The sequence below is a fragment of the Alosa pseudoharengus genome, unplaced genomic scaffold (assembly GCF_046254945.1).
Source record: "Alosa pseudoharengus isolate Yale_2024_CS ecotype anadromous, Long Island Sound unplaced genomic scaffold, YU_APseudo_1.1 YU_APseudo_1.1_scf_2, whole genome shotgun sequence".
Lineage (NCBI taxonomy): Eukaryota > Metazoa > Chordata > Actinopteri > Clupeiformes > Clupeidae > Alosa > Alosa pseudoharengus.
The window spans coordinates 14,521,927-14,547,325 of record NW_027468663.1 but is presented as its reverse complement, the minus strand read 5'-3'; the positions used below and the strand labels follow the sequence as shown (position 1 = coordinate 14,547,325).

Below are 25,399 nucleotides of genomic sequence, written 5' to 3'. Positions count from 1 at the left end.
TAAACCTATACATTTCATGTTATATGATGCACATCACATGATTACAAGAGTGAATATTACGCAACAGCAAACTTACATCTTTGTGTCCACTGCTGGAGGCGTCGTGAAGAGGCGTGTCATCATCCAGGCCCTGGGTGTTGACCTCCGCCCCCGCAGAGATCAGAACCTTTGCCACGTCGTAGTACCCGAGGTTACACGCCTCATGGAGCGGAGTCCAACCTGTCAGTCAGGAGTGAGATGATCAGTGTTAGCCATCATACACACTTCTACATTCCTATCCAGGACTAAGCCTTACTTAATAATCAAGGCAGTCTAAGGTAGTCTGACCAAATTAGCACCATAAAAACAGAAATGTCACTTAACGGCCGTCAGCATTTGATAAGACGTGAAATATGCATTCGGATTTTGTTTCTTACTTTTACACCTAAAAAGGATGTTGTGTGTGTCGTGTTATGTGGTTAAGCTGCTGCCTCGCAGGTAAAATATGTTTAAACGGCTATAGCCCACATTTAAAAACAATTTATGAGGTAGAATCGATGCCACATCTCTATATGCCAGCCTTTCTCAAACTTCTTTGACCTGAGGCCCGGTCATGGCAGACTTTGGGGTCATAGGGCCCACCTAAAAGTACCCCCCCCCCCCCCCCCCCCCACATCAAATTATGATGATTATCATTATCACAATTATTATTATGCTATATTGTTATACATGCACTTTCACTTCAAAGCAGTCAATGTTTAAAGTGCTAACATTGTGAAAACATGCACATCAGAGGACATGCTTTACTAATGTAAGATAATAATTACAATAGTTAAGTTAATTGCTTTTGCATGGTTGCATGATGCTTGCATGAGAAATACTTAGGCAAATGGAGAAAAAATGTACATGCTTTTTAAAGAAATTTAATTTGAATGCCTGAATGCAAGGATTCAGGAAACATAATACCAACTTTTGTGTATGGTAAACGGCGGAGCAGATAAGCGTAAATCTCTGGAGATCTTTAATAGGAAGACTAATAAGGCTACAATATCTTTTGGCCACGTTATATTCAAATTTGACTATACTCAGAGGCCTACTCAATGCTAGACAGTGTATTATATACAGTCTCTGCTCTGTTTCTATGGAAATTGCAAGAATCCACGTAGTTCTATTAAATGCCGTTAAATAATTAAACAGCCTTCCGACAGGTTGAATCGGAGCTTTGCTACCAACGTTATCGGGTAGTTTCGGTTTCTGTCGTGCGCACGCATGCATTGAATGAACGCCCATACCACTACTTAATTGTACGGCTCTATGTCTAATGAAATTGAATTAGCAAGTATTTCCTCCTGAATGCAGAAACGTTTGTTTTCTTTTTCTGTTGGTCTGCGGTTCCTTGATCAATTGCGCAGCAAATTATCACACCAAGCACCGGGCCTAATTTCACTCCACGGCTCCGCGGACCAGCAGTCTCCACGTTGCGGACCGATGCCGGTCCGCTGCCCATAGTTTGAGAAACGCTGCTATATGCAATGCTGTCGATGCCACTTCGAAAGTCTGTTTAGATCCAGTGACACTGCAGTCATGGAAATAGAATGTCACACTTCAGTACTCTATCTACTCTTCGGTAATCACTATAGTAGAGCATTTGCAAGCCCAACCTGAATGAACTTCCATCACTATTCATGGTGCTGACAATCTTAGGCTGAGTAATTTAAAAACAGTAAATTACATTACATTGCATTTTACATTGCATCACACTGTATGTGTATTCATTACACATGTCAAATACTGTCTCATCACAACTGACAAAAGCATTCCATTCTTCATGTGGTATTTTATTATTACGGTAATGCATGCTTTCTTTGACATACATGCAGGCAATTCATTCATTAAAACTCACATGAATTGATATAAATGGCATGCACCAATCATACATACCAAACCTATTCAGAATAAGACACCTCACTACCAGCCCTGGTATAGTCAGTCCTCTTATGCAGCAGGGCTCTCAAGTTTTGAGGACAGGCAAGAGTGACATTCCCCGTTGACAATTCCCCCCCCAGTATGCATTTTGGATAACCCAAAGTCCTATGGGGAGTTTTCATAGGGCATTTTACAAAATGCATGAGAATATCTTGGCAAATAATGGTCTAAAGTACTCATGTTGTCATTCTATATTGATCTACTTTTGCACACAGCATGACAAGACCTAATGCTAGGACTCAAGTCATATCAAGTCAAGACCTAGAGGGCTGAAATGTGGTCAGTTCAAAGATGCTTGTTATCCGGTAAAGAAAAGAATAATCTAGCTTTTGTAACTTTGTGTCAGTACATCACACAGTTATTCTAATTGTTTTCCAACAGTGTCTCAGCTTTCCAAAAGAGAGCAGGCATTTGATTATTGGCTACAGTATGTAGGAGAAATGCCCTCCTAAGTCAAAATGGGGCAAAAGTATAATTTATAATTGCTCAGATTTGCAAAAGAAAAGATTTGACACATGGCACTGACAATTCAATAATGGGCCTTTTCACCACCTCTGAGCATCCACTAACCTTAGGGGGCTTTCCTCTCAGGGTGAATGAGGATGCTTAATTGCTTTTTACCCGACATTTTTGAATACAGATGCAATGATTAATGTCATTGTCATAATGTCATGAATCAATTAATAAAATGATTAAGCCTATTTGGAGAGAGAGATGTTTAGAATGTGACAATATGTCAGTCATCGTGTGAACAAAAGTAGGCTATGACTAGGCATAGGCTACTTGTTCTGAGCAAGTGTTGTCAATGAACAGGCTGTGAAACTGTTGGCTAAGTTACAGACAGTCATGAACAACTGATGCTAATTATCTGGGAAACATTCTCTAGCAGCAGTCACGTTGTCATTGTTTGTGTGAAACAAGTTGTGGATTTGTTGTAACATTAAAAGATGACTTACTCTGTGCTGAAACCATGAACTGAACTGTTGCGTGACACTTGAGAGCCCTGATGCAGTCACAGGCTAAATCCCATGTAGATTCACTTAGGCGCAGGACTGCATGCTCCATGCGCTACAGTGTCTGTCTGCATCCTTACTCTACATCTGCAGTTAACATTTACACTTCTCACTGACCACAGCAGACAGCAAAGGCAACAGACCACACCAGTGAGAGGAAATCTGCAGACCTGTATTGTGCATATTCTCAGCCACACAGAAGAACAAGATGCCATGCAATCGCAAAACAAGCAGGCACTACCATACAATGTGCCAAGTCATGCTGACTGTGTGATGACACTGCGCAGTATCAATGCATGTGTATACCTGTATGTAAAGTACTACTTTGTTGTGTGTATGAGTTGTGTGTGAATATGTATGTGTATGTTCATGTCTCTGCATGTGTGTGTGCGCATGTGTACATGTATGTGTCGGTGTCTGTTTCTGTGTGTATTAGTGCATCGTCACAACAAAAGGTGTGAAAGAGGAGACACCCAAACGATTTCCAGCTCATGCCACATGTGAGAGCATGCAGATGTGTGTGTGAGAGAATATGTGTTTCTGCGTCCTCACCTGCGAAGTCCTTGACGTTGACATCGGCCCCGAGGCTGATGAGCTGGCGCACCTGTGCAACGTCGCCACGGATGGCGGCCATGTGCAGTGGCGTTTCTCCTCGCTCGTTGCGCTTGTTCACCTTGTCCTTCTGCCGCGACGTGGAGCTGCTGCCAGTGTGCTTCTTCTGCACCGGCGGCGTCTGGGATGGGTGAGACGGCGTTGAGTCTGAGGGAGAGGGGGAGGAGCAAAAAGAGGGAAGGAGAAACACAGAGAAGGAGGGATGGAGAGAGAGGGGTAGGAGGAAAGGGAGACAGACAGAGACAGAGAGGGGGAGAGGTAGGGAGTAGAGAGATTTAAAGAGTAGCAAGGATTCAGAGCGTGAGAGAAAGTAAGGGACAGAACAAGAGATAAAAAGAGAGAAGAGAGAAAGGGGAGGACACGATGAGTATGAGACCGAAGGGGAGGAGGGGAGAACAGAGAGAAAAAGTACCAGTGAGTCACCACCTTCCCTTTTACACACAGAGTGACTCAGGGATCAGGCAGGAGCGCTGGCTTTACTCAGACTCTGCTGCAGGAACACGAGCAGGCTCTGACGTCAATAAAAACTGCAGCACGTGTGCACATGCACAGGCTATAGAATGAACAACAACACATGCTGCTTCATATAAGCAATACCTCATCAAAGGAAGTGATGTTATGTTGTACATCAGCAGAGCTGCTTCCAAGTGAGTTAATTCCAAAGGTAGTTATAGTGTGTGTGTGTGTGTGTGTGGAAATAATTGTACCTGGGCTGTTGTCCCTGGCCGTCATCTGCATGAGCAGGGCCATCTGCTTGCGCTCAGATAGCGGGTAGCCAAACAGGATGTTAACTGGGGTGGAGGAGGAGGAGGAGGAGGAGGAAGAGGACTTCTTCCCAGCAACCTCCTTCTTGACCTTCTTCTTATCAGGTCCATCTTTCTCTAAGGGAGGAGAGCGAGATAGAAACATAGGGAGGGAGAGAAGAAACCAATACACAGATGAGTCACTACAATGACCTAACTAAACACGCACACATATACACTACTGCAACACTTGGATAATCCTCCCCTCGACGGACTCCCATGATTGTACTTCACCTATTGTCATTCATCATGCAAGACCGTGTGTGTGTGAGAATCTGTCTGAATATGCTGCCAGAAATAGAAAAGGCAGTAGCTAGCCTTGTTGAGTATCGCTATGGCAACGCAGACGGCTAATAAAGGGGGGAAAAAAAATACAAAAAGTTAGAAATGAAAATAGACCGAGCAGTATAAAAGACTACAAAATAAGGATTCTACAGACTATCTAGTCACACAACATTGAGGAAAAGAGGAAAAGTTCGGAAATGACAGCCGGTGTCAAAAGAGGGCATTGAACAGCACCTAGGGAAGCATCCAGAAGAAAAAAAGATTTTCAGCTCAAGCCAGCCACTCACGTGTGAACGCACGCAGGTGTACGAGTGTGACTGCTCGAATTAAAGTGTGCGTGCACTTGAGTGCAAGAGAGTGGGGATGTGGGCACATGCTTGCGAAGAAACTCTCCAGGCACCGCACAGGTAACCTTGTGGCACTTGTGTTTGTTTTGGTTTGCTTGTCTGTCTCTGTCTGTCCCGCTGGAGGAGCAGTTACCTGCGTGGATCCTGCAGGGCGGCGCTAAAGAGTCGCCCCAGACTTCGCTCGACTGGCCGTGGTCAGAGTCATCTACAGCACAGGGGCAGAGATGGAGGGATGGACAGAGCAGAGGAGAGGAGAGGAGGCAGAAGAGAGCACTGCGTTACACACACACACGCACTCCCTTTCTCACTCTCTCTCACACACACTCGTGCATGCTTGCCCACTCGAGACTGCAATTACATGAGCAATGGTTTTACATGTCCACAAAACCAACTTTGTAAGAGGCATGAGATCACACATACACGCAGACACACACACGCACGCAGATAGCAGGAAAGCTCCTTCACAAGTCAGATAGACAGACTACCCATGTTCAGATATGCTCAAAATTCAGAAGGCGTCAACAGTCTCCCCTCTCATGCTGGATGGATGTTAGGACAAACTACCTGCTAAGCTGTTCGGTCACTTTGAATACCGTCTCTTTCCACTTTTATCCACTATTAACTTTGTATGCATCATGTTTACCATCTTTTATGTTTGTGGGCATAATGTATATGTCCGTAGAGTATTTCAGTATTTCAAGGGTGCGATTTTGAGAAATTAGGAGTAAACTACAAATAATTTTGTCAGGTGAACAGATTCAGAGGTGCGGTGTGCAGTGCACAGAGCCAGAGTCTGACTTGCAGGGCATTGCAGTGCAGTCTGACTATGCAGGGCTCTGCAGTGGCAGAATGTAACAAGCTAGTTTGCTTTGTGAACAGCTTCATTTTCAATACATCACAAAGAAACTCATTCCAGAACACTCAGACCTCATCTTCTGAGGTTGATGGTGTCACAGGAGAAGTGGTAGCAGGCCTAGTAGGGGATGGGCTGTGTGTTCAGTAGGTTCTGGAATATGTACATAAATACTTGGGCTCATTTCAGTGCAGTTCCACAAGGCACCACATGGGGGACATGAAGAGCACTGCAGCCTAGATCAGGCACAGGAATGCTGGACACAGGAGGTGAACTGGGGCACTACCAACCACCAAAGCTGTGGACTAAAATTGTTAGAGTGTGTGTGTGTGTGTGTCACTGGGTAACCAGATTTCAGAGGTGACTTCATGTCAGAGCTTTAGAAATAAGAGTGTGTGTGTGTGTGTGTGTGTGTGTGTGTGTGTGTGTGTGTGTGTGTGTGTGTCTTTTACCAGTATCAGAGTCCTTCTCCTGATTGCGGGGTGGGCTTACAGTGAAGGACAGCTTGCGCTTCATGGAAGACTTGGATTTAGCCTCCTTCCCCAGAAACTCACTGCGGTCCAGCTTAGGAGTCTTGGTGAATGGAGAGATCTTATCCTTACTCTGAAAGGGGAGGGGGGGGGGGGCATATGTGTGGTATGGAACAAAAACAAGAGGTAGGAAAAAAGACAGGCGACACAGAGAGAGAGAGAGAGAGAGAGAGAGAGAGAGAGAGAGAGAGAGAGAGAGAGAGAGAGAGAGAGAGAGAGAGAGAGAGAGAGAGAGAGAGAGAGAGAGAGAGAAAGAAAGATTGTGACAAAGAGGGACAGGGAAAAGGAGATGTGAGTAAATCCAAACAGCCCAGATGTGAAGATGACACTAGACAGTTATCAGCAGTCACACAGATTTGGGATGACAAAAACAACAGTGACTGCATTATGGGGTACTACGAAGTATTATGGGATGCCACTCAGACATACGGGCAGGCAGTGGATGGTAGGCTATGCCTTCCGCAGAGGCTACTACCACAGGGAAAGGGAGTTCCGTTTGTATCACCTTCCTGACTCTTGTAAGATATCCCAAATTCATTAGAAGTCGCTCTGGACTACAGCATCTGCTAACAACTATACTGCCAGAAACAACCCAGTCCAAGGGTGCATCAGTCCCTCCTCGCCTGCACAAAAGCAGGAAACGCGCTCATCCACGGTCTGTTTACTTTCTCTTGGCTTCCTCTGGCCAAAGGGCAATGTCATAAAGCCATTCATCTCCACCAATCTCCCTTCTCTTGATTCAGGTTTGCTAGCCCACTAAAACACCACCCTTCCTTATGATATAATTGGCTCACACTGAGCACATCTCTGTTGTGTGTCCTTCAGAATGAATTTCATCTGAAAGTAACCATGGTAACAGATGTTGGGTGAGGTTGCTGAAAGATTCTATTTTGGAGGAAGTGGTGGTAGGTATTATACCTTGATTATTTGCCACACGCCATGATGGATTAAAAATGTATTTGTGCAGCAGGGAACAAACGACCAAACCATTAAGAAAAAAACAGACCAGCAAGAGAAATAATAAAAATTAGAGATGCACCGATATGGAATTTTAGGGCCGATAACGATAACCGATATTTATTGGTTTGTTGTGGCCGATACCGATACGATAACCGATAATATTACTCTTGAAAACATTTTGTGAAAAGTGATTTGGGGAAAGCATTTAATAAGCATAATTTTATTGCAGTAATTTTACCTACCACCAAATGATGGACAGAACTCATAATAGTCCTCAATAATACGGCAGTCAACAACATAACAGTAGCCTAGCCCTACAGTATGTGTGGCTTCTTTAAGTGAACCTGACGTCAGTGAATTACGAGTGAATGGCTAGAGAGTTTGAATTGTTTTCATTTAGGACTAAACGCTCATAAACGGCTCAGCTTGGAATAAGCTACAGTATAGCAACCAAATCAGAGTTTGTGAGGGAAACTTAGGTTTAGTTTCAACTGCGGGTAACTGAATAAAGCTGCAACTCCTCAGACTGTATCTTATGTCCGTCTACTCTGTTGCGCACAACCTGCTGCAGCAGAAATGAAAGGAGTTAGCCCCGAAGGTTTTAATAACTTATTATGATGACCTGTCTGGAACTGAAGCACGAATGGTTAGCATATTTCTAGGTAATAATACAAAACCCAAGCTAAAGTAACGCAAATATAATACTAAAACACAACTTAGAACTAGGCCTACTTATGTACTCGTCCCACTAACGAGATTGTTTATTTGTTTGCCCAACCAGCGCGGTAAAGTGCAAACACACCAGCACAAGACGGCTCTAGATAGGGCTGAGCTCCGCTCTATTAAGGTTAAATGGCGGATCGTTCACGAGAGGATTTTAGGATGCACAGATTCCCAAATGAATGCATATCCACAGATTTTGTTAGAGTGGTGAAATACATTCACACCGCTGACATTATATTGAGGGAAAAGTATAGCCAACCAAGCTCAAGTAGCTCAGTGTAGCCAGACGGACCTTACGTAGGCCTAAATTAGGACTTTAAAAAATATCGGCGCAAATTATCGGCCAGAATTCTGTTATCGGACTGATAATAATATTTTCATTTTTTCACTTATCGGCTAATAATATATCGGCCGCCGATATATCGTGCATCCCTAATAAAAATAGAATGCTGCAATAAGTTTAGTTGAATGGGTTTTTCTGAACGATGGCCATAACAATAATTGTGATGTTACAGTGATCTGTTGTCTCACCACAGGTGAGATGTTAAGATGGATGATGCATAACAAATGCTTGAGTACTTCTACATGTGTGTCTATGAGGACTCTACTGCAAACCAAAGTTACCCATGGCTATGGGTCCAAATGAAGTAACCTGAATGTGAAGCTCACCTTCTTGCCAGCTTGTTTCTCCACCATGGCTCCGTCTCTGTCTGAGCCTGGCTTGGCCATGGTGCTGCCACTCTCTGGCTATGGCAGCTAAGGCCAGCAGGGAGCATGCTGCACCTGCAACACACAAAACAAACAAAGAGGTCAAGAAACTGCTTCGAAAACACACACACTCAGACATTAATAAACTGCTTATCTCGCTCACACACACACTGCAGTTTTTTTGTCAACTCAAACACTGATTAAGTGATACAGCTTGCGCTGCTGAGAGACTTAGCTGCCAAAGCAAAAGTAGTATAGTTTTGAAGACACCAATATGCACAAGTTATGGAAAACCTTTAGGTTAGGTTAGTTGTCGTTATATTTTGGGACATCTCATTAAAACACAAGTCTACAACAAATATAATGATCAATGACAAGAATGTAAACAAAAGCTGCAAAAGCTATTGTCAATATATTCACATATTGTACGATAAGGTGATAATTATTGTGATAGTCCTACACACCTCATTAAGAAACTCCTGTACACACACATTTATAAACCTGTTTATGAACTCTTATACACACTTAGATACATACATGCAGACATTACAGCACATGCAATAAATGCACAGGGATTTAAAAAAAAAAAAAAACCTTTGATTTAATGATTTAAAACAACTACAACAACGGAAACACAACTTACCACTCCCTGGAATCCACACCTAACTACACTCACATGGTTGAAACTGTAGTTTACACAAACACATTATGTGTATGTGGTAACACACTAAAATTCAGTGCCAGGGGTGTGTTTTTTCTGCTAGCAGATCTATACACGTGCTCACCCACACACAGACAACATTGAAATTAGGATACATTCTGTCAAAGATGCCTGACATTCCCAAGCACTCAAACTTACAGCAGAAAGTGAATGAGAAATCAGAACTAGGACCCGAGCAACGCAAACACTGGCTGATGCAGAGCAGAAAAAATAATTAAGAGCTCCAGAGACAAATGGATGGACAGACAGACACGACAGACCAGACAAACCAAAACCAGTCAACCCAAAATCATTCTCCCTTTAAATCATACCCAGATGTATTTGAAACACACACCACCCCCTCCTTCACACACAGACCACATGAAAGGCTCCGTGGCGCTTCTGCTGTTCGTAGCAGACACAACAGATCCCAAAAGCATCCCAGCACGCATGTGTACACACATAGCTTTATGAGTCTCCATTGACGACACAAGTAAACCAATAAGGATGAAGATGACTCAAGTAACCCAGTTAACCAGGGAAGTCACCGTCTACACCTTCATCATGCTTTGTCATCTTCCTTTAGCCACACACACAGGAAATGGTGACCAGGCCCCACATTGTACTACTACACTAGTCTACACTACTATACACACTTGGAAATTTTGTTTGTGAGTAAGCAAGGCATGTGTGTGTGTATGCGTATGCGTGTGTGTGTGTGTGTGTGTGTGTGTGTGTGTGTGTGTGTGTGTGCGTGTGCGTGCGCGTGCGTTTGTGTTAATAAGATCAAAGGATGACTGAGGCAAGTGACATCATAGGATTCAGTTTCCTTGCAGACAGGAAATAACCAACACAAATACGTACGAGCGAGCGAGTGACCCTAGAATTACGGTTCATCATCTCCAGATAAACAAACATGCTTTCTACTGCCCTGAACAACCTCTGGACAGATGAACACGCCTCTTCTACTACCCAACTGATCACAGCACACGTGCTATTTGAGATAAAGGCTGTCAGTGTGCTCAGTCCTAAAAAGTCTTCACGTTTTTTTTAGTTGGGTGCTCTTTGGTGTCAAAGTTCCGTTTTGTACTCACATTTACATGTACAAAACTGACACTGCTGCAGATTAATTTCTTGTTGAGAATGTCGCTAACGTTTTTTCTTCATCCAGGGTGTGGGCAAAAGGCATTTTATTTTTAAACTTACTGCATTCTTGCCAATGTATTGCTTCATAAGTATTAATGATGTTACTGATATCAGTGACAACCTGATCACCATCTGTAGTGGGGGAGCAATTGCCATGTTGTTAAGCGCCACCCTTAGAACGCAGATGAGCCTGACAATCCAGCCTCAACTGACTTGGACATCAACTCTAACAACTCCATAGGAAACAGGGAGGAGGCATACAATTACAAATTGCAAACTGAGCATGCTTAGGTTGATTTTATTTGAAACAAAAACGCTGTGGATATAAGCTAGACAGATGGCTTCTAACACCCCATATTGGAAAATGCATATTATTTCCATGCGGTTTGCCCTTTCATTTACATCAAAACGGAGGTTTTATCACTGAAAACTATTATTTCTAAAAAAACTTTAGCCAAAGTGGATATGTGGGAAAATTCCGGTTGCACTTTCATCAAGGGAAAACATTGTGCTTGCATTGTGATATGTTGTTCCCTCCTTTGTTTAAAATCTCTGGTTGCCTACCTGTTTGCTCGAGGGGTTTGAGACACCCTTCCCCAGCTGTATATAGCATGTTTGCATCATCTGTGTGAACGGAATTATTATTATTATTTTTTTTAAACGAAGGAGGGGAAATATCTGTTTTCCAGAATAGCCAACCCTGCTATATATTTCGTTGTCTTAGATTTCACTATCGGGTATTGTACAAGATATTGACAGCGTAATAACTTGTTAAACAATGTTAAGGCATTTGTGGAGAAGGATGGTTCGGGTCCTCTTCCTACAGCTCAGATAAGCTGTTTCGTTGTTTTGATTGGTTAGGTCTATCCAATTGAGTGCAGAGGCATTTCTCCCCCTGTATCAGTTGAAACACGCCCCATACCCCAATGAAGCAAACCCAGACTCAAATTCTGACTAGAATTTTGAGTATGACAACGTCATTCTGATTTCTGAGAGCTCAACCCTCTGATAACATTTCAGTATGCCATGCAGACAAAGGCTCCAAAAATAGACAGAAATACACTTCAGCCAAGGCTGAATCATAGTTCACAGCATTCACCCACAGCAGCCCAAATTATCTGTAGAGAGCGAGACAGAAACATTGACGCTTCAGACCCCAAGACCAATCAGAGCACTGATACATACCCCTCACCCCCCCCCCCCGATATACACACACAAGCCTACATACATGGATCTACCCCTTCACACACACACACACACACACACACACACACGCACACGCACACACGCACACGCACACACGCACACACGCACACACGCACACGCACACACACCTCTCCTCCTGCCTCAGTACAGATAAGAATTTTGGGAGGACAAAAAGGACAAAAGGAGCTTGACTCCACGGAAACAGGACACCACGTCAAGCGCTGAACACCACGGGGGGTCACAATCTGTGATGAAACCAAAGGGAGCACGGCAACACACTGGGGAAAACACGGGCAGTTACTGCTATTAGTGAAGATGTGCCAGCATGTACACATTGGAGAGAAAGAAAAGAGATGGATACAGAAAGTGAGAAAGAAGGTGAGGATGGAGAGACAGAGAAGGAGAGAAGAAATGGTGAGATAGAAAGGGATTGAGAGACTGAGATGTAAAGACAAGATAAGGGGAGGGAGAGGTCAGTCCTGTCTTATTCAGAGGATAAATGTAAAATGTTTACATCTGCAAACACACAAAGGTGCACAGGTGATACGCATCAGTGACAGGCCATTTAAAAACCACAAGCAACACAGAGACTGCGACCACACAGAGGAGCGTGGACACCACCCTCTCTGTGAGCCGTGAGCACCTCAGGCCTTTAACACACCCTTCTTCATCACTTCAATACACCCTAGGTTTGCAGTCCACCACAGACTTAGTCAGTCATTTAGTCACTCATGGTCAGAGAATCAGGCTCTACTGGTACTTCATAAAAGACCGAACCGTGCATGTGTGTTTGCAGTTGCTCAAGTAACACTGTTAGAAGAGCAGCAGCAGGCTCTCTGGTCTCCTGGCCCCATAGGTCCCTGCTGCTATGAGATCCAAAAGGCCTACAGGGGCCTCATAGCCACCATCAGCCTAGTCTCTGCCTCACTTATGAGGACACATCAGCACCTTTGCTTACAAGAGGCTGTGTGTGTGTGTGTGTGTGTGTGTGTGTGTGTGTGTGTGTGTGTGTGTGTGTGTGTGTGTGCGCGCGCGTGCGTGTGTTTCCGTGCCCTTTACTCTGCGGATGGCCATTCTCAGAAGATGAGAGCAGAGGGACTAGGCATGGCTATGGTTACCATTGCTGTGTCAACAGCAGCAGTTTGCCTTTATTGGAGTGCATTTTTTTTTCTTCTGCAAGTCATTCCAGAATTGTAGTGAAGAGTGACATGAATTACATTCAGAGATCCACCAATTGTGAAGTTCTGGGTGGATATCGATACCGATATAAAATAACAATTTGGCCGCTGTTTTCGGTTCTTTGGTTAATATTCAGATATATGCGTGTTAATTATATCCTTTAGTAAAGTGGAAACAAATGATGGTTGATCTCCTCAAAAAGTATAAGTATATATACTATTTTGATCCTGTGAGGGAAATTTGGTCTCTGCATTTTATCCCAGGGAAGGACACACAACCTCTTCCCAGAAAACGCAAAGCCACTACCAGCCAGGTATGACAGCTGACTGGAATAACACTCAGTCAGCAGCTAGCCTGACTGTCTGGGTAGTGACGACCCAGGGGGTTGCTCCGAGGCAAGGCTTGACAGAAAAGGCCGCCTGGAGCAGAGTCTGACCGTCTGTGGTGTCTGACTATCGGGGGAAATGAAGCAACCTGGTGCACAGCATACAAAGAAAGATTGAGATAGAAACTAAAGGGAGATACGACGAGTGAGAGATGGGCGCAAAGAAAAAAGGTACAGAAGAAAGAGTAAGAAAGAAAGAAAGCGGGAAAGGCAGTGAGAAAGAGAGGACACGATAGCATGAGAGCGGCAGAGGCAGACAGACAACAGCACTACATAAAATGCACTGCCACCTCGCGCAATACGACATAACCTAATACACCATCACACAACATGACATATGCATACATGACATAAACGAATGCAACAGCATAACACCTTCAAACAATTATTCCAGGAGAGGACGTGATACAGCACAGTACAAAACGACAGAAGTATTGTCTTCTCATCAACACCGCTATAGACGATGCTCTTCCACATAACACAAGATGTCTAATGGGTCATTGCATCACAAAAGCAGAAGCTCTCGAAGAGAGCATGATGATATAACGTAACACAATCTAACAAGGAGGGGAAGTCTAGGCCTCATGTTAGCACCACTGTAGGTGATTATGTGCTGCCCTCAACACATGTTGACACAATGTTGTTCAACACATTGTGATAACATAATATACAGTAATACACAATATCAATTCACCTTAGCATAATCTAAGAAGGAGATATGGTCTACTAGGGCTGAAATGATCACGAGTAACTTGAATAATTTGATTACAAAAAATGATCCGAGGCAAATTCTCTGCCTCGAGGCTTCGTTTAATTCCGATCACTTGCGTTATGTGGCCTGTTCAGCTCTGGGGTCATTGTTTCACACGGACTGTTATCACTGACGCGCACACTACTTTCAGAATTAAGTTGGCATGATGACAGAGCCAAGAAAACGTCCCTAAAAGGAAGAGAAGATCCAACATTTTGGGATCATTTCAAACTTAGAATAGAAAACAACAAGGTGCAATGGGTCCACTGCAAAGCAAAACTGACGACTCACAACAGCACGTCAACGATGATTCAACATTTGAGTGCCGAAAGCTTTCAGTACGCTCACCAAGCGTCGCAGACACAAGGGAGCGTAAACATTGATGTTAGCTGATTTAATGTACTACCGCTAGTTAGAATACGGTATTTGTAACAGCTTTAGCCTAATGTCTGATGAGTATGATAAGTATGATGTTAAGCTGTGGAAACTTTAAGTAGTAAGAGTTCATGTCTAATTGCAAGTGAGCAATACAGCAAAAAAACTCCTAATATACCGGTATCTGTTCTACATAAAACAGATACCGGTATATTCATTTACTTTGAAGTGAGTAGAACTAGTTTGCAGCATGACATTTGTTGTGCATATTAATAAATTGCACTTAACAAAAACATTTTTATCTGATTACTCAATTAACCGATGAAAAATCGATAGAATACTCTATTCCAAAAAGAAATCGATAGCTGCAGCTCCAAGGTCTACGCGCATTACTCTGAAGCATAAGATTAACTTAGACCTGCTGTCTACCACCACAAGGGATAAGATACATGTTACAACCAGTGATGCCAGTAACGCGTTACTTAGTAACGCGTTAGTCTATTTTTACCACTTTTTTCAGTAACGAGTAATCTAACGCGCTACTATTTACAAACCAGTAATCAGATTAAAGTTACTTATCTAAGTTACTGTGCGTTACTATTTTTGTCATGTTCCTTAATAAAAAGATATATTCTTTGCTTTCTTCTTGTCTTGGGTATTAATGTCATGTAGAGGCTATGCTCACGTTTTCAGCATGAGGACAATTCACGTGCAGCGACACAAACGTAAACAACAATGGAGGGAGAGAGAGAGATGCACATTTCATCAGTCATTACTTTGAGTTTGTGTCAGCTAAACATGACAACATTAAGGTACATTGTACATTCTGTGCTGGCGACAAAGTGCTGTCTAGCTAGACATCCCAAGTCTCCCGAAGTTTTGGGAGTCTCCCACATATTGATAGCGGCTTCCTGACGCCCGCAAATTACATAAAATCTCCCGGAACCTAGAGCGAACAAGAGCACGCAAGCCAGATCGGACTTCAAATCAAAGATTCTAGAATCTTTGCTTCAAATCGCGTGTGCATAGCTTAATGCGCACACAACGAAGAGGGAGAGAGAGAGGAGTGGTGCGTTTGTGCCTGAAGCGCATCCAAGACAGAGAGCATCCTGGTCTGTTTTGCTAAATCAACCAATCCGTTTTCAGTGTAAGTGCTTTACACTATATCTCTTTTCTCCCAAACATAATTAATCAGTTCAGTCAGTGTATCTAGGAACAGAAGCGTCATGGCAGCGTCAGTGCCCCTCAAAAAGTTAGATTTAAGACCCATTTCACATCAGACTACACAAAAGTGTACCCATTGTCTCAAAAGATTAAAACATAATGATCTACATATTTTACTATAACAATTTCTATCAATAGGCCTTCCTTATTTGGTGTACTTAGACATTATTGAACAAACATCTGAATTTCAGTATCTAAGTAGGTTAGGTTGGGATGTCTGCTATACATTGCTGTTAAAATGCACTTCCAGTATAGTGAGTATTGGCAAAACCAGTTATCATTTTTATGTTGAGGCGTTGGGGGTGTTGTCGGCAGCTGCTGAAAGTAACTAATAAAGTAACTTGTAATCTAACTTAGTTACTTTTAAAATCAAGTAATCAGTAAAGTAACTAAGTTACTTTTTAAAGGAGTAATCAGTAATCAGTAATCAGATTACTTTTTCAAGGTAACTGTGGCAACACTGGTTACAACATCGACATCTAAGGACTGTGTTTAGTTTTGGTGTGGCATTAATGATAGAATACAAAAGCGTTTATATAACTATCCATATACAGCATGTTCCTTCTGTTACAGATCTATGCTTCTCTGTTACAGATCTATGTTTCTCTGTTACAGATCTAGGATGCACTTTGCCAAACTTAAGTGCACAACTGTATCAATAAACTTTCAGCAAGCTCACATTTCCAGCCATACAGGCATCCTTCAGACTCCATTTGCCCACAATAGTTCAGTGTTTCTAGTATGTTTTCACTGGCCTCTTTGGCTATGGCAGCAGAAGGATAGAGTCTTTGGCTCTTCCAAGAGGATGAGTAATGCTAAGCATATTTACAGTGATATCATTACACTTCACAGCTCTGGAGCCTCGTATGCAGCTCCACAGGCCTCCTTTCCATTTCCATTTATTAGTGTAGCTAACACTTTCATCAAAACCAAATTGCAAGTAAGAAATATCATCCACACACAGATTTTTTCAGTAGAGATTTTCATTTAAAGGATACGGTAATTTTTTAACATAGATCTCCATTTCTCAATGTCACCGAGTTATGTTGGTACGAAGAAAATGAAAACAATTGGTTTTACCTACCTCGAGTTGCTTTAGCCAACAGCTAAAACAGTCAGGCAGCTACCTTGGGAAACAGAGATCTATGTGAAAACTCGCCATATTTCTCCTTTAAGTTTTCTTTTAGCGTAGGACTAAGCACTAACTATTTTAGTGACGGAAGACGAGAGCCCAGCGTGCTCAGAGCTATATGGGATCATGAGATCCACAGTGCTCATCCCGACCTCCGGATTTGCACTGGTATCAAAGTCATTTTAGGCAAGTCCCTCCACTCGGCGGCCATATTGCAATGCATTTTGGCCACTTATCGGGCATCTATTTCAGGCAAAAAGGCTTCACAACACCAACCTTGCTCCAGTCACACGTGATTGGCACAATGTATTCACATGTTGAATTTTTTGCCAAGGAAGGGGCGGGATATTTAGACAACTGCTATATTGCTGTTACAAACTAACTCCATGCATTTCTATGGAGGATTTTTCTAGTATTACAAGCTGTTGTCCAGCCATGCCTGATGACGCTATACTTCGGCAAGCTGGACACACAGGAAATGACTTTGTTTACATGGACCGAGTCAGGTCAACCCAGCATGTGGGCAGTCAGCGGAATTACACTAAGGGTGATTTAGGGTGTGATGGCACGTTAAGCACAACAGTCTCCTTCTCTCTCTCTCTAGAAGAACCTTTACGAAACACACACACACACACTTTTACATGAAAAACACAGACGTCCGACAAGGCCAAATGCCATGTTTCACGTTATTGATATTTTAACGAAATTCATCACGCGAAGAATGCTGGCAGTAATGAAGTGGTGGCATGCGTACATATGCCCAAATGCTTTGCATGCTTTCACAAAAGAGAGCATCAGCAAAGGCTTTCTATAAAACACACACACACACTAATGGGGCCAATGTGAAAAATGTGACTGAAGGCAGGTGGGCCTGGCATGGCCAAAACATCACAAATGTTTAATCTGATCAGAAAATGCCCAGATGGGCTCACACACACACGCGCATGTTACAGAGCACTTCAAACTAAATACAGGGAAGGGCCAAGGGACGGGAAGGAGAGCAAGCAAGAAAGCGAGAAAGAAAGTAAGGTGTGACTGATTACTTCAGTATTTGAGGAATGACCCAACACAGCCAGAGTTCTCAGCACCTTCAACATCTCCACTACTGCACACAACTTCATCAAAGACAACGACACAGCTCATCAATGCTCAGACTGAGGACAACTGTTCAGCAAAAACACAGTGAGCTGATTACCAACACCACAGAAGACGAATGATCAAAGATAATACAAGACAGTGGTTATCCAATGCAAGCACAGAGGTTGATTAAAAGTCTTATAACTTCGTCAACCAAAGGCAACATTTCTACAATTTTGTAAGCACCCCAGAAGGCTATTTACTAGAAAAGACCAATCAATAAAAACATTAGAGATTTGTTGACCTACACCATAAATACTGATTTTAAGATTTAACACAGCCTCTCTCAAACTTCTTTGACCTGAGGCCCGGTCATGGCAGACTTTGAGGTGTCACAGGGCCCACAAACACGATTGTAAGGATTCAGGACAATCTTTTGTGCAGATAGGCGTAATTCACTGATCTGGAGATCTTTATTAAACAGGAAGAATAATTAGGCTACAATAGCTTTTGGCCATGTTATATTCAAATCTAACTATACAATACTCAATGCTAGACAGTGTATAATCCAGTCTCTGCTGTGTTTTTATAGCCTGGAAAATCCAGACCCTGGTAATCTAGAAAAATTAAGGGTCTGGCCACGAATAATGAAAATGGCCCAACTCAAGGGGCGGCACAAAGCATGCATCTGAAAATCTCACTGCACGCTATTGGATCACACTACAACACACACTACTGACTGATTCCGGACTTCGACACAATTTTATAACACTACGACCAATGTTCACTTGCTGATTCGTTGCAGCGCTGTCGTCAACTGTTTAGCTCGCCTCCTGGCCCGCCTATATCAAATACATCGATGTGATTGGTTCCTCACGATGCAAGGGGTAAAAGTAACATGCATTATTACTCATTGCCAGAGTGTCTTGCAGAGACAATTCAATTGTGCTTTCGCGAGAACTCTGGATTTCCAGGGTAGCATTTTTATGGAAGTTACAAGAATCCACTTTGTTCTATTAAATGTCATTAGCCTTTCTAATAGCCTTCCAACATATTGAAGCGGATTTATGCTTTTTTTTTTTACAACGTTATTGAGTGGTTTCAGTTTCTCGCTAAGACGTGCACATACATGCATTGAATAAACATTCATACCACTTGCACTTAATTTTATGCCTCTTCATGTTTGATGATACGAAATTAGCATGCGTTTCCTCCTGATTGCGGAAACATTTATTTTATTTTCCCACGGTTCCACGATCACGGTCCACGGTTCCTTGATGAATTGTGCAGCAAATTATCAAACAAGTGACAGAAATACAGCATAATCTGACTCCGGGGCTCTGCGGATCAGCAGTGTTGTCGCGGACCGGCAACGACAGATGTATCTAACTAGAGATGCACCGATAGATAGGCTGGTGACCGGAATTGGCCGATTTTCACGTGATCGGCCATGACCGGCGACAGGCCGGTCAGTCTGAGACATGCCGATTTTATGTCGGTCAAATGCACTCAAAATGCAACCTTTTTTAAAATATATTATATAGGCTATACGGTCTGATGAAAGTGGACAGCTAAGAGAGACATACACCGAAGTTGTGTGGAAGATCTGCTCCAAGAAAATCGACGTGAAAGACGGATAGACAATCAATCTGAACACTTGCGTGTGCGCCAACCAGCGGAATATTACACATTGCCAGCCTTCGCTGGGCCTAGCTAAAAAGCTACTTACTATAAGACTATCGTGGTCACTCATTTAAAATCTTCAGTAGTACGCTATGCGGGTGGGGGGTTCCATGTTCCATGTGTTGTGCATGCATTACTTGAAAAGAACTAGCTCCAGTTATGTATGAACAGTGAAGGTAACAAACTCTTAAAAATGTGAAAAACGTGAACTTGAAGAAGTGAAAATTTAACAATAGGCTATGAACTATGAAAATTGAACAACTTGAAGCTACTATCATGTGTGAACATGCTTAACAAAATATGGTAACAAAACATGGGAACTAAACGTGCATTACGAATACAGTGGGAGCCCTGTGCTTGTTTCCCTGCAACAAGAAGGTTCCATATGGGGGTGATGGAAGACAGTGACACCTTCAGTGTTTGAAATGTCCAGTGGATTGCGCAATTTGGTCTTAGTTGCAGTCATTGCCGAAAACCCGGCCTCGCATAGATACGTGGTGGGAAATGGTAGCAACGTTTTCAGCGCCTTTACGGCTATCTCGGGATATTCTGCTTTGGGTTTCATCCAAAAACCCGCCAGAGAGGTTTCCTCATAGCCTACACACTCTTAAGACCACCGTCATTTGCAATTTCGATCTTCCTCCTGCTGACAAGTTAGGACTATTCGGGATATTGACAAATGGGTTGCGGACCCACTCATTGGTTTGCCGTGGATCTTTGGAGGGTGGGAAGTAACGCTCAAACTCATTTGAAAGCGCAAAAAGGTGATCGCGCACCAGCTGCGAGAGAAAGGGCCCTGCCTCAGTCTCTCCCAAAACCCCCACTACTGTTTGGAACATATCAAATACACCCCGATCCACTCGTCGTCCTCACAAATCAAGCTTGGCTTTAAATGCAGCGACTTTATCTGCCAGTTTAAAGACAGTCGTCATTCTCCCCTGGAGTGACAGGTTGAGGTCATTAAGCAACCAGAACATGTCACACAGGTAAGCGAGTTTTGAAACCAAGTCCTCATCACTAAATGATGCAGCTAACGGTGACTTTTTTTCTGTAAGAAATCTCTGCAGCGGCTCTCGCAACTCAAACACTCTGGCCAGTGACCTGCAACCAACCAACTTGGATAGCGTACCACGGTGACCCATTCACCCTCTCTAACAACTGTGCCTCAATATCCTCTGACATATCATCAATTCGTCTATGGACAGTGCTTGCAGAAAGCGGTACCTGAGCTATTTTTTTTAGCTGCAGCCTCCCCAAGGAGTTCATTGCACATGTCTTTAGCAGCAGAATTAACTCTTCCCCAATAGTAAAGGGCTTCTTAGATTTAGCAATCCGACTAGCCACTTTGAGGCTTTTAGCGCAGCCACGTACCCCGATGTGGTTGCTTTACGCACTAGTTTTTTGTCCTTCTTGCTCGCGTTTCTTACGCTCAAAGAACTCAAGGGGTTTGTCTTTAAGTGTAGGATGCTTGGACTCTAGATGTCGAATTAGCTTTGATGGTTTCTTTGCTTCGTTTGGCAACTTTTCGTCAAATACCACACATAAAGGACTTGGTGCATGCGAGTCACCGGTCTCTGCGAAACCATATTTTAAATATGACTAGTCATATTTCGTATTGAATGACCCCTTCTTTTTCTTTGAGGTATCTGGCTCACCATCGTCAGTGGGTATTATTGCGAATTAATTTGAGTTTATTTAGTTTGCATGCATTTTTTTTAAACTCATGTCGTAGGCTACGGCCCGGTTATAAATGTCCCGCGGCCCGGTACCGGGACCGGTGGTTGGGGACCGCTGGCCTAATGGATGCATTTAACAGGAATTTGGATTTAACTTTTTCACCGCAAAACAGACGTGCACTGTTTTCATATATGGTGGAGCACCTAATCGCTATTAGCACTTCTCCTCCCCTGTGTTTGCGTGATAGCCTACTCCCACTTTTCCCACTTTTCCCTCGCCCTCCCATAAATTCATCAATGCATATGAAAATATGTTCCATGGTAGCATGTTCAAATGCATCATGAAAATTGTTCTTATATCTTTAGTTGGATATTGAATGTGAAGAAAAAAATGGGTGTTCCATAATTTAACTTAATCCATAATTTGATACTGCAGCTGAAGTTAGACTTGAAGAAGAATCTGTCTGCTCACCGGTTCCATGTTTTAAACAGCCATTTCATTATTGATAAGTTGATTGCATTTCTATATTAACATGTTCTATCAAAGAAAAGATAAAAAATAACTATTTGTGTGTGTGCTGTAAAATGGTTAGAAGAAATTAAATCGGAATTGGCTAAAATCGGTATCGGCAGGTCAAACTCTATGAAAAATCGGAAATCGGTATTGGCCCAGAAAATTGCAATCGGTGCATCTCTATATCTAACAGATTCAAGAGGACTGTAGCCCTACCAGTCCATTAAAGACACTCCACTCATGAGAAGGGAGGATCAGGCAACAATAGGCCTGTCACGATAAAAAATTTTGCTTGACGATAAATTGTCTCAGAAATGATTGCGATAAGCGATAATATTGTTGTTCTGAGAATTTTCCTCGGGAAGAGGAAGACGGCCCACTTGTTGTGTTTTTTTTCCCCAACTGGGAAAACTGCAGCGGATGATTGTGTTTTAGATGCATATGTATGTTTGTTGTGTTGCCGCTTTTAATTGCGACTGTTTTCCAACAAATGCGACACACCGACTCGTACACGTTCAGTGGTTCACCACGGGCATTCGGTTTAAATCCGAAATGCTCCCACACTGCAGCTGTCGCGTTTGGCTTAGAAACCAATTCCATCTTTTTTGTCTCGAATAGGCATAGCCTATTCGAACTCGCAACTAGCTTTCTCTCTGCCTAGTGCCTACCGGTATACTTCTCACACGGCTCTTTAGCTGCACTCTGTGGTAGGCTACGCCAGTAGTTCCGCCTCCCCACACACCATGCGACTGACAAGTGACTGACATGAGGGTTCACTCATGGTTACTCTAAGGACCCGAGAGGGAGAGAGAGACGAGGAAAACAAACAAGCATGCAAATGGCATTTATCGTGGCCAGAAAAATTAGAGCTAATTTTAATTATCATGCGATTAATTGATTCATTGAATATCGCGACAGGCCTAGGCAACAACACCAAAGACCATCTCCACCTCATAAGAGAGCGGCTGGTAAATTCCACCAGAAGACCACCAGTGTCTCTGTTACAGTAGGCTGCTAATCAACTCCATCACAGAAGACTGCCGGAGAGTTAGACAGAAGATGCCAGCATATCTATACCAATACATAAGTTGCACGTGCACAGGCTCACACTCAATAGATCACATACGGTCAGACACACACCCATTTATCTTACAAATACATGCATGCATGTCTGCGGCCAGTTTCACTCCAGAGCAGGCGCACAGGCAAGCTGCCGCACACACACTTGCTCCGAGTGAGTGGCGTAGAAGTAAACCCAATGCTCTGCCTTTGCCTGAGCAACCGTTGCTATGGCACTCTGCAAGAACCTTTCTAGCACTGCGTCAATTTGGGTATAGGTGTAGGAGGTCGTGTGTGTGGACAAGTGTGTATGTGTGCGCGCACGACACGCCTCACCACAGAGAGCCAGCAGAACCACTGGTCTGCGTGTCTGTGGTTATTCTGTGTTTATACGTCATGTGAATGGAGAAATGTGCCTGGGCGTCATACATCTTTTTGCCCCTTCTCTCTCTCTCACACAAACACAAGCATATGCAAGTGAATACACACAGGCACACCCACCACCCCATCCATTATACTTTCACATACACATTCATGCATGAACCTTTGTGCATACATATGTGTGCACTAACATACACAAACACAAGCATATGTGCAAGTGAATACCCACACACACACTCACAGAGCGTGTATAGAGCTAACAGCCTAAGCCGAGAAGAAACCCGATTCCACAGACTGCAGAGGGACACAGATGGACTAAGAATAGCAGATTTCTCTTGCTCTCTCTCTCTCTCTCTCCCTCTCTCTCCCCCCTTTTCTCTCCATCTCTTGCTCACCCTTCCTTCTCCATCCCCCTCTCTCATTCGGCACCCTGCCCCCTTTCCGCTCTTTCCCTCTTTCTCCATCTCTCGCTCCCTCAATCCCATCCTCCCCCTTTCTCTGCTTCGCTCTCCAATCACACACAAGCACGCACAGGCCATGTGCTTAACAAACGTGTTTGGAACGTGGAGCTTCCAACAAGATGGCTTGTGTTACGTATCCTCGGTGTGGGTGTGCCCCCCTCTCCTCTGTGTGTGTGTGTGTGTGTGTGTGTGTGTGTGTGTGTGTGTGTGTGTGTGTGTGTGTCTGTGTGACGTAAATAACATACAATGCCAGCCGGCAACATGTGGCTTGTGTTCATATAAAACTGTTATATACACACACATCCCATGGATTATTCGGTGCTTTGCACTTGGATTATGTGTGCATCTTTATGTATGAATGATCACGCGTGTGTACGTTAATGCATGCATGTGGCTCTCTTGACGACAGACTGGATTTAGATATGGGCTTTAAAATATCTCTCTCACACACATACACACACAAAATCAGCATTATAAAGCCACACCCATCTCCCTGAGACTGTCCAATCAGAATGCTAGCTCCATGGCTGAGGCAACAAAGAGGTAAAAGCCCAGCTATTATCCCTTCCTCCCCTGCTTATTCTCCACCGTCCGTCTCGCTACCTCTCCCTCCTTCGTTTCCTTCTCTTGCCCCTCCCCCTCTCTGTCTCACACACAATTTCTGCCCTGCTGCTCTACACACAAAGAGTCTCACGCATACCAATATATTTAGAGAGAGAGAGAGAGAGAGAGAGAGAGAGAGAGAGAGAGAGAGAGAGAGAGAGAGAGAGAGAGAGAGAGAGAGAGAGAGAGAGAGATTTCTGCTTGTCGCCCTAGAACTGTCTGTTTAAATCATACAACTGGGGGGAAGAAACCAACAACATCCTAGTATGTCCCAATGTAGACCGTAATCCCTCGCCCCATGGAGCTCCCAATGAGTCTCTCTCTCTCTCTCTCTCTCTGATTGCATAACGCCTTTAGCCTGGACATCTAAGAGGGAGTATTGTTATAGGTAGTAATTTCAGAAACATGGGAGAGATTTAAAGTAAGGACGCATGGGGGTACACGATCAAACACACACACGGCCCGTTGAGACTACTGCTGAGGACCAGATAACAGAGCACTGGTCAAGGAGGACCAGTTCAATATCAGCGTGTCAAGGACCAGTTCAAGATCAGGGCAGTCCCTAGAGAGCACTAGCGCCTCGATGATAATTAGGTTAAAGGAGAAATCCGGCCGATTTTTACATGGATCTCAATCGCTAGACGAGATCCACGTAATACTGTTGATAGGAAAAAGTGATCTACAATGCTAGGCCTGGGGGCAAAATCTAAACGTGCCTTTTATGCCTGCCTAACTGCCTAACAGACTCAAGACAGTACAAACTTTGAATTTAAACAGTTCCGTTACAATAATGAGTGGAAAACGCATCGTTTTGTCACGTAAGGACCCTGTTCATGTTACACAGACCTTTTAATGACATTTTGAGTCTGTTAAGAGGCAAAAAGGCACATTTAGATGATGCCCCCAGGCCTAGCATTGTTGCTCACTGGGAGCACTGGCCATTAGCTGCAGCTACTCCAGTTCGGCAGCACCAATTTTGGTCGTTTTTTTTCCCTATCGACAGTACTCGGGGACGTCTAGCGATCAAGATCTATGTAAAAATTGTCTG

At 43.4% G+C, this 25,399-nt stretch overlaps 1 protein-coding gene across 5 annotated transcripts in view; it reads right to left on the bottom strand.

The window, feature by feature from the left end:
- Window positions 1–25,399, bottom strand: part of ankrd12 (ankyrin repeat domain 12) — a 54,416-nt gene that overhangs the window by 8,415 nt on the left and 20,602 nt on the right. For 3 of the 5 annotated variants that reach the window (XM_076293854.1, XM_076293856.1, XM_076293855.1), the window contains exons 2-7: window positions 8,761–8,874; window positions 6,331–6,481; window positions 5,159–5,230; window positions 4,298–4,471; window positions 3,531–3,737; window positions 77–219 (exon numbers count right to left, since the gene is read on the bottom strand). In XM_076293854.1, the coding sequence (XP_076149969.1) occupies window positions 77–219; window positions 3,531–3,737; window positions 4,298–4,471; window positions 5,159–5,230; window positions 6,331–6,481; window positions 8,761–8,820 (807 nt within the window). In that variant the 5' untranslated portion in view covers window positions 8,821–8,874. The remainder of the gene's footprint in view (window positions 1–76; window positions 220–3,530; window positions 3,738–4,297; window positions 4,472–5,158; window positions 5,231–6,330; window positions 6,482–8,760; window positions 8,875–25,399) is intronic. The other 2 variants (XM_076293858.1, XM_076293859.1) reach the window with 1 other exon arrangement.